The sequence below is a fragment of the Sipha flava genome, unplaced genomic scaffold (assembly GCF_003268045.1).
Source record: "Sipha flava isolate LNK unplaced genomic scaffold, YSA_version1 194_pilon_pilon, whole genome shotgun sequence".
NCBI lineage: Eukaryota > Metazoa > Arthropoda > Insecta > Hemiptera > Aphididae > Sipha > Sipha flava.
The window spans coordinates 444,228-454,590 of NW_020272758.1; the positions used below are offsets into that span (position 1 = coordinate 444,228).

The following is a 10,363-nucleotide window of genomic DNA, read 5'->3' on the forward strand; positions in this document are numbered from 1 at the left end:
CCGACGTGCCCTACTGCTGCACATATGATTATTCGAGTTTACCAAATTTTCATTTGAAGCAATATCGTTTTCCTAGCTTCCGCGGACACAGATTTTATTCGTGCACGAACCGCTTCTATTCACGTAGTCCACCGTCTCGAACAGCCGTCGCCATGAGCTATTGGAGAGCCGCCGGATTAAAGTAATTATCTCTTTATCACGTACGGACTCTAATTCACGCTCTCGTGAATTTCCGCCCTTGGATTACTCCAGCGACCAGGAATTAAGGATTCGCTTTTTCCGTTATTTTCTACTCTTTCTGGTACTCGATAAATGATTGGCATTCGATGCTTAACTTCTCTCTAATGTCCTTCATCACATCCCGCCATTTCAACTCAATATAAATATTACAAATTTGTTTAAATTAGTCTTAGTTTTTTCATAAATTTTAATTTTTAACTGTAACCCATCTGAAAGTTATTATCCCTTTATTAAAAACTCTTGCATCCAGTTAAAATAATAACCTTATTATGTTTATGCTTAATAATAATTACAACATGGCTTAATATAAATTTTACTAAATTACTCACTATTTGTCAATGTTAATAAATATAAATCAAAATAGTACTTCTGAGATTAGCTGATAATAGGATAGGAATAGAATATAGATAATATGGAAAACTCTAAAACCAAGATTGGGATTAATTACTTGAAGAGAAAGAAAAATAAGTTACCTATTAATTAAACACCAGTTTTATTTACCTATATCATTTGTAATATTAAAATGTTAAACTAAATTTAATTATAACTATTAAATAAATTTGAAACTTACATTTCATACATTTTTAGCTATGTTAACTATTCCAATATTGCTGCCAAAATTGTAAGAAGGGTATTAAAACCTGAACTTCAAAGCAATGCCAGTAAACGTGATGAGACTCATGTTAAGTTCACTCCATGGATCAAAGGAAAGCCAGCTAGTAAGTTATAATATTTGATTTTTTTTTATTAATATTTCATACGATGTAATGTTATATAATAATGAATTATACTCTCTTTATTTTTATTTCAAACCATATAAAGCATATTGAATATATATATAAATATATTATATGAATAATGAAAACAATTATTTTTATTATAAAAAGGCATCAAGTATATAGGAATGTTAACTTAGGTTTTCAACTGATAAAGAATAAGTATTTCTGTAGTCTTTTTTTTATGCAACATGAATTGAGAAATATACATTTTTACTAAAAACAAATAATTTTAACTTAATTTTGTCCATAATGACTGATAAATATCTGATGTCATTTATCATTAAATATTGCAATATTTCAGATGAAAAAGCTTAAGCTTATACAAGCTAAAAAAATTGAAAAATTCGTAAAAAAAATTTTCGTAAGTTCTAGTGTGTATAAATTTTAAGTTCTCTTTTGCATGGCTATGTTTTAATTTATATGTGTTGACTATTTAGTTTAAATATTTAAAATTGTTTTAGATATTTACATTAACTTATTTTTACTGATTGAATTTTTAAATTTTTTATAGTTTTAATTAATATTTTTAAAAATGCTTAGTTATTATATACTTATGTTTTATTATTATTTAAAAATATTTTATAATACTATTCAATTTGAATGCTTGTATATAAGTATATAAAATTATATTTTTATCAATAATTTATTTCAACAACATAGTAAGCCCTACTGAGTCTGCTCGTTTTTTATTAATTAATTTGTTTTATTTTCTTTAGATACATTTTTTTATCTTCTGTTTTCTATTTTAAAATTTAAAAATCTATTCTAATCCCAAACCAAATTTTTATTGTGAAATGAGTGCTTAATATTGTTATTAGTTTTATTTATTTTATACTAAATATATATTCATTCATTTATAATTGTTTGTTTTTATTAATAATATTGTTATAAATTGATTAACATTAATGTTTCTTTTTTTATGTAATGTGTGAATTAATATTTATTTTTATTTTTTCATTTCAGAACCGGGTCAACAATAGTCGATTAAACTACTATGAAACATTCAAATTTTTAAATAAAATCCAATGTAATACTTTTTTTTAGTTATATTTATTGTGATTTAGCTTCTAAATAAATATATTTATATATTATTTTTCATCAATTTTGATAAAAAATAATTTATACAGAACTGCACAGTGAAAATTGATTTTTATTTCTTTGTAAAAAGATAGGCACACGTAAAAATAATTTAATAAAAATGTAAGATTAAAAAATGTTGAATTTGTTTATTTAAAATAACTTCTTTTGCATTTTAGAAAATACTAAATCATAAATTCTTCTAAAATGTTTATTTTTAAAATTTTAGATCTTAAATAAGATACCATTGATTCTTAATATTAGTGTTATTTACATTTATAAGTGATAAATAATAATAATAATAATGAATCATTCATTCTTGGTGAAGGTTAGAGGTTAAGTATATAAAAAAACAATATTAATCTTTTTTTAAAATTAAATGTTAACAATAAAATTTAAAAACCAAAGATTAATGATATTCAGAAGTTTATTTATATGTGCGTGTAGACCTGTAGAAAATTGCTGCTCTAAACAACTAAAAGAATAATTTAGTTACCTTTTATAAAATATATATTATTTAAGTAAGTATGAAAAAGAAATTGTATTTAAATACTAAAACAAGTACTTAAGATTTAAACCATTTTTATTAATAATAAAATACATTGTTCAAATTTGCCAATGTAGACATATGCCTTTAATGCTTGCATATAAGTATACCACTGATGATATTGGTTTATAAAGCTTTGCAATGTACAGTTAAAGAATTGTATTAAATATTAATTTAAAAAAATGTTTTAATGATTCCTGCTGGAGGAGGATATGTTTTATCCTTACAAATTTGTATTATATTTATTATTTAAGTATCAGAGTAAAATATTTCAGAAATTTCTTTATTACTAAAATTATTTTCAATAAACTTTGTAGTTATTTATTATTGTGTTTGTTTACAAAATAAGCCATGATATATGAATGAAATATTAAGTGTATTTTTTATAAGTTTGATTATAATTTTTTTTGCCACTTGATGTTTTTGGTTTTAATTTCATTGTGAGAAAATTCTGAATAATATGATGCAGCCGTTTATGTTTATGATGGCTGAATTAAGTCTTAGTCAGAGAATGAGAAAGTGGCAAGTTTAGTCTGTGTAGTTCAGTGATTCTGTGTTTGAAGGACTTATGATCAATTAATATGGGTTTTATTTTTAATATTATGAAGGAATTACAATGTTTGCATTCTATTTTAATTAGTTTACTAAATTTCTGGTCTCAAATTAATGACAACTGTTGGAAGTAGTGGGTTAAAGAATGCCATGTCATCATCTTCTATTGGGTTTATTATTACTATATGTGTATATATTATGTCCATAAAATCAACTAGAGCTTGCTCATTGGGCTTCTTTCGCTTATTTATTGGATTTGCAGAAGTGGAAGAATTCTTGGCAACTTGATAATAAATTAGATTTTGGACGATGTTAGTTCAGATTTAGCAGCAGGTTGGTACTCGAAATTTGAATCGGTGTTTCTTAACTGTTTGTTTTTTCCTAGGAAACACAACTGTTCCCCATAAACGTTAGACTTCTCAGTAGCTCCAGACCTTGAGTTATTGGTTTGATTTTTAAATGTTGTACATAGTTTTCACGGATTGTACGCCATTTACCCATAACGTCTAGTACTGGAAAAACATATTTTTAAAAATGTATCTATTTGTTTAATATATTCTATATTGTACATAATGTGTACAAAATGATAATTTATTACCTAATATAAAAATTATATTAGAAAAAAATGTAGTTCATAGTATAATTTTTAAAAATACGTTGACGCAATAGTGCAAGTACATCAAGTACACCGCGGATTGTCGCGGAGCCACGCCCGGTTGCGTATTACCAAACCCTAGAGTGCCCCAGTGCCTTATTCTAATACGCTGTTCTCATTAATTGGTTTAAATTGCGCAGGTAAATCATACTATTGTTATTATGATGGCTAAGTGTAGATATCACGAACTAATATTAATATCTAATTAGTTCGTTATCATAGCATTATCATCATAGGCCATGGCTAAATGTAGATATTTTATCTCATCTACTAACTGCCAACTAGATATTAGTGATTTTTAACTAATACATTTATACTAAAGAGCCTATATAAGAAGACTAATATAATATAAGCCTATATACTTTTATTTAGAGTCTTTAAATTACCTATACCTTTAATTCAAGGTTACCCTACGTAATTACCCCATTACTACTCTACAGTCTATAAACCTAGAATACAAAAATGTATGAATATCATTATTCTATACTACGAATCTTAAATACTACCCAAGTACCCGCCATAGACATAATATATAATTTTATATGATATAATGCGTAATTATTATACAATATAAATAATATAATGGTAATTGTACTGCCTTCTAACTGTTCCCATGCATCATACATGATTTATTATAGCAAATTTTATAAGTTAGGTGCTTACTCATCTATTTAATACTTGCTTAACAGTTTTCATTTAAATACATTTTATAAATTATAATATTATAGCACACAAATGAACATTTAAAAATTTTGTAAGTGGAATTTAGTAATCAAAATTAGTTGCAAAAAAAAAAATACAAATATTTCTACACATTCTATTATAATAAAAACATTATTTTTGGTGAGTGAAGTTAGAATTTAAGTAATATTTAAGTTATTTTATTATTTATTAAGAGGTAATTTTATAACTCTTTTCTTATGTGAAGAGGGATGAGTCTGCCTTTAATATATTATCTACACTCTTCATGTTGCATACATAATTCATTGATTAGGTTTTGTACTTCATGTATAAAGTAATTTATCTATTCCGTTATCTACCTAGGTATATATACTGTTCTGAATTGTTAAATGACAAATGAAGACAAGTTGAATTTACTTAAAACTAATTTAGGTAGTTATATAAATAATAACATAATTCATCTTTATTTAATATATTTATGTAAGATCTTATAATTAAATAAAGTACCACTAGGTGACCTAATGGCTAATATATTACTTATATATAGGTATATATTATATATAAGTACTGATTGTTATCAATTAGGAATCAACTAAATATTATTAGTTAATGATTGAACTTTAAATTAAACTTAAAAGTGAAGTTAATTACCCAGTAAAAAGTCCAAGTTGAAGTAATAAACTATTTTTAAGATGGACATTGAAATACTTTAAGCGTATCTCAGTCAATTTTGTGAAAAATGTGTATGTGTTGTTGACGAGAAAGAAAGTTATCTCAAGTCTAATAAGTCTAATAATAAGAGTGAATATTTCAAATAGTGAATCAGCCAAAAAGTTTATAAATTTATTTACTTTGGCAACTAATGTTTCATATATATTAAACTCAAAATTACCTAATCCTTTAAAGTAAGCCAAAGCACATATAACTTCAAGAATATATCTTACTATTTTGTACTAAAAATAATTATATTTTAGGGTAATTTTTCATAAGTATTACAAGTGTCATCATTTCTTAAAAAACAAAAGTACAACAAAAATCGCATTGTTATTTGTTATTTTGTTGTTAATTTAGTTATTGTTAATTTGTTAATTTATTATTATTAATAATACTACCAATGATTGTAAATAGTATTTGTAATCAATGATATTACATTATGAATAATGATAACTTGTACCATATATATAGTTAGTTCAGATTTTACAATCTAATTATTATTGTTTGGAAAATAGGTATATATAATATATATACATATATAATCTATAATATTAAGGCAGTTTTTTAATAAATGATTAGTATTAAATAGGTATAGAAAGTGACTAATTTAATTATAAGATCTTACATAAATATATTAAATAAAGCTGAATTATGTTATTATTTATATAAATACTTACATTAGGATTAAGTCATTTCAACTTGTCTTAATTTGTCATTTAACAATTCAGAACAGTATGTATACCTAGGTACATAACGGAATAGATAAAACCATAAATTACATTATACATTATATACAAAGCCTAATAAATGAATATCGCAAACCTGAATTAATGAATTGTGTATACAACATGAAGACTGTAGATAATATAATAAAGGTTTATTTTATATATTACATTTATATATTTATATATTATATGTATTTCACATAAGCAGCATTGCACTGAGCAAATTACATATTTTGTGTCGACACTTTGTGACAAATTTTATTTATATCAGCGTTTCCCAAACTCTTGTTTAGGCCGGCCCGGTAATTAATATTTTTTCTCTTCGTGACCCACCAAAGTATTTAATATTAATCATTGTGTAAAAAAAGGCAAAATAAAACAAATTTGAATATCCGCATAGGATTTTATAATAAAATCGAAGCGTTCATTTGTTACTGTTATACTAGTTGATAATCTCAGTAATTATCATTTATGTTGTAAATAATAGTTATTGGTGTTAATAAATTTATTTTTACTAAAAAGTTCAAATTATCAAATGAAATCATGAATAACAAATTTAATATGAGAATTTTATTAAATTCTGCGATCTGGTATTATATTTTCGTGGCCCGGTAATGGGTCGTGACCCACTATTTAGGAAACGCCGATTTATATGCATTTATAACTTACTGAGTATCAATATAATTGTAAACACTCATACGGTTCTCATCAAAAGATTTATGTTGGTACATGACATACATTTTCGGAAGATTTTACTCCTTTGCATTTAAAATAATAATCTTTTAGCTTTTGATTGATATATTGAAAACATTAAAAAAAAAATTACATCATTCGCACAATAATTTTATTGTTGGCTATTCATTTCATTATTCATAAACTATAGCGTGTTACTATGACGTTTTAAATTAAAATTTTCGACTAACAATAGTTCGTACGAAATATTTGTCACATCAACAACGGAGTTGAAAGTAAACACATACAATTTCTTAATATTTCCTAAAGCCATCATAAGTTTCATTAATACTTCAAAGTTTCAAGTTTAAACGATTTTAATTTATTAATTAACTATTTTCCAATTATCGCTGATAAGTGGTCGATTTGTCGACTTTTGAAATAGCAGATTCGTCAGTCATTGGAGATAGTCTATGCAGACATCTTCCGAGTAAATCTTTCTACCAGGTAAGGTTTTTTAAACCGTTTCCCAACCCTCTTAAGTCAACATTATGAAATATTTAATAAAATAAGAATTTGTAAGAATTTTATATTTTAGGGTCAAGTTTTAAAATTTTAGGAAGATTTTAGGGTCAAAAGAAGAAAAACTATTTTTTTGTAATTTTTGAAAAATTTATTTCAGTTTTATAAACTTTTTTGCACAACAATTTAGTTTTGTTAGAAAATTGTTGACGAATATATTAGAATAAATTACATTTAATCCATGCAACATTAGTTAAAATACGAAACCCTCACTTTTAAACTTACATCTTGAGTTCTCATTTACTAAATTTAGGGGGATGCCCGGACACACATACGACTATACTCTGATAACTGATAATTTTGATTTTGCAAGTAGTAATCATTGGCTTATATTTTTTATTTAAAAATATCAGATTATTTGTAACATTATAACAGTATTAAATATTCTGTGATTATACATAAATAGTTAAAGCTATAATTTAATTTAATAATTTTTTTTTTTTTTTTTTATTATTTAGAAAAAATACAATCCGAACAGAATATATACAATAAGAATTTATGTTAAATTATTTATGTTAATTCATGATATTTATGTTATTATTTAATAAGTTAAAAATTAATTTAAGATCTTCAATTAATTAAAGTATCTAATGATTTGATATCGGATTTAACAAGAGTTGAAATATTTTATCATTAATAAATTAGACTAAGTCCCATAATTAATAGACTGTTACGTGGTACCCAATAAAAACAGGTACCTATCGTAATGATGTTGTTGGAGTAGGATAAATTGATTTAATAATTAATTTAATCACTTTTAAACACTTTAATAAATACAAATAAATGATATACAGATACAAATTATAAATTTGCGCACTAACAATATCAAAGACAAAACTCAGAAGGGCTTGTACTGATACCTAGACACGTCTGCCGTTGGTGGTGAAACGGAGCCTTTATATACTCTGTTTGATTCTGTTTTAATTGTGTTGTTTTCGCCGCTTGGTTGTCCTTGGTCTCGATCGTCATATTCGAATGATGATTCGTCACGTGGTTGCCCTTGGCCTTGCTGTCCTATTCGAATGATGATGTTGTTTGCGGTTGTTCGTGATTTGTAATTCGCACATGGCACTCATTAAAGTTTATGTGTGCAATAATTATTCTCTGTACGTTTTTCCTTATATGACTCAGGAATATTCGTATTATTAATTATTAGTAATATATGCATATTACAAGACTACAACTATTTAAAGAGAGTGAGGTGTGTATGCAATAAATTCACGCGGCTCCTGAATGTACGGGTCAATTGTAAAATTACTCTCGAAGTGTCATCTTTATTAAATTAGTACATTAATTATAAAAAAATATTCGTATTGATATCTTTTAAAATGTTCAGTACTAAACGGTTTATTATTGAAATTTAACTTGAAATTGGCCTTTATTGACCCTTTTTAAGTTTTATGGGTAAACCCAATGTTTGTTTTTTCTTTTCAATGCATTTGGATGTGTATGCCTCTTAGTAGGATGAAATGGCCGGTTCTGCCCCCCCCTGCCCACCGTCGATGACCTTACCGATAAAATTTGACCCCAATTAATCATAATTAATCTTTGACCCCAATTAGCCTGATTTACACTAATTGGTCAATTAAAAGGGTTAATTGACCAATTAGCACCCAATTAAGTACTTAACTTCTGACCTTAAAAGGGTTAATTGACCAATCAGTACCCAATTAAGTACTTAACCTATGATCTTTAACGGATTAATTAACCAATTACTGTCAATCAAGTACTTGACCTGTGATCTTCAACGGGGTAATTGGTCAATTAGTGTCAATTAAGCGCTTAAACTATGATCTTAAATGATTTATCGAACGATTACGGACATCGGCGGCGGCGGCGGCGGGTTTAACCCTTTCGCCCTAAGCCACGACCACCACTTCACCACCGGCCTTCCCCGACCGCCGCCGCAACCACCATAACGACCACCACTTCACCACCGGACTTCCCCACCCGCCGCGATCCTCGGTCCGGGGCCAGGGTCCCGCCCCACCCCTCCCGGCTCGGTAGCGTCATCGCTCCGATGACGGGTCGATTTTTTAGCCGTTATCATCGATTTTTTCGCGCTCTTTATATAATATTTAATATTGTACATCATGCTTGGGAAAATTTTAAATCCGCTGACACTGGTTTTAGCGAAAAAGCCGCATCGTGGGCCGTCACAACGGGGATGAAGGCTAAACGTAGAATCGACGGCGGCGGTGGCTGCGGGTTCAAAAATGTAGTCGAAGTGGCTAAAAAAGCTATTAAAAAATCCATCAAAGCGTGTTCCGGAACGTCGAACATGAGCAAATTAATTAAATCCGGTATCGCTGCGGCTAAGAAATACACTCGTGGAATCAATACCACGTGTAAACCGCCTAGAGTTATCAAAGTACCACGGACGGGCGGTGCTCTAGCGTTAATAAAAAGACAAAACGCGGGTTAAATTAAAACACGGGTTAAATTAAAACGCGGGTTAAGATAAAACGCGGGTTTAGACAAAACGCGGGTTAAGACAAAACGCGGGTTAAATTAAAACGCGGGTTAAATTAAAACACGGGTTAAGATAAAACGCGGGTTAAGACAAAACGCGGGTTAAATTAAACGCGGGTTAAGACAAAATGCGTGTTAAGACAAAATGCGGGTTAAATTAAAACACGGGTTAAGACAAAACGCGGGTTAAGACAAAATGCGGGTTTAGACAAAACGCGGGTTTAGACAAAAGCGGATTAAGACAAAATGCGTGTAAGTTAACACTTAACTTGTTAACTTATTCATTATCATAATCATTAGGATCAAGCATTAATTAAATTTTTTTCTTTTTTTATAATAATTAGATAGAATATATAACATAGAACATAATAACAAATTAAATACTTAACATAAAAAAAAATGAAAAAATTATACACATAAATATCTTTCTCAGCAATATATCTAATATTTTACAACATACTTTACAGTTATTAGTACTGTAAAACCCATAAATGAGCAAAAATATTCAATTTTTACAAAATGATTCACTCAAACAAGAGCAGCCAGATCACAATTAATATAATTTTGAGGTTTAAGGTTAAGAACTGCCATATGTTGGAGTTTTAAACCAAGTCCCATATCTGTAACAATTTATAAAATAATACATTTATTTTAAAAATTTATAAAA

At 27.3% G+C, this 10,363-nt stretch overlaps 2 protein-coding genes across 3 annotated transcripts in view; both read left to right on the forward strand.

The window, feature by feature from the left end:
• The first annotated feature begins 17 nt into the window (after positions 1-17).
• On the forward strand, positions 18-2,056 carry LOC112681661 (protein stunted-like). 2 transcript variants are annotated; one of them, XM_025551936.1, is made up of 4 exons: positions 18-181; positions 829-959; positions 1,321-1,380; positions 1,983-2,056. In XM_025551936.1, exons 1-3 carry the CDS (start codon positions 153-155, stop codon positions 1,332-1,334), a joined length of 174 nt encoding a protein of 57 aa, XP_025407721.1. In that variant the 5' UTR covers positions 18-152; the 3' UTR covers positions 1,335-1,380; positions 1,983-2,056. The 2 variants fall into 2 exon arrangements, with proteins under 2 accessions (XP_025407721.1, XP_025407719.1); XM_025551934.1 differs by lacking the exon at positions 1,321-1,380.
• Positions 2,057-9,391: 7,335 nt separating this feature from the next.
• LOC112681683 overlaps positions 9,392-10,363 on the forward strand; it is a 7,721-nt gene continuing 6,749 nt past the window's right edge. The window contains exon 1 of the mRNA XM_025551966.1: positions 9,392-9,644. Within this exon, the coding sequence (XP_025407751.1) occupies positions 9,392-9,644 (253 nt within the window). The remainder of the gene's footprint in view (positions 9,645-10,363) is intronic.

What these genes read in the sequence shown, in the direction of transcription:
- LOC112681661 (XM_025551934.1), top strand. Translation starts at nt 153, where the DNA reads ATGAGCTATTGGAGAGCCGCCGGATTAAA. An exon ending in TGGAGAGCCGCCGGATTAAA is followed by an intron (nt 182 to 828) that starts GTAATTATCTCT and finishes ATACATTTTTAG; the next exon opens with CTATGTTAACTATTCCAATA.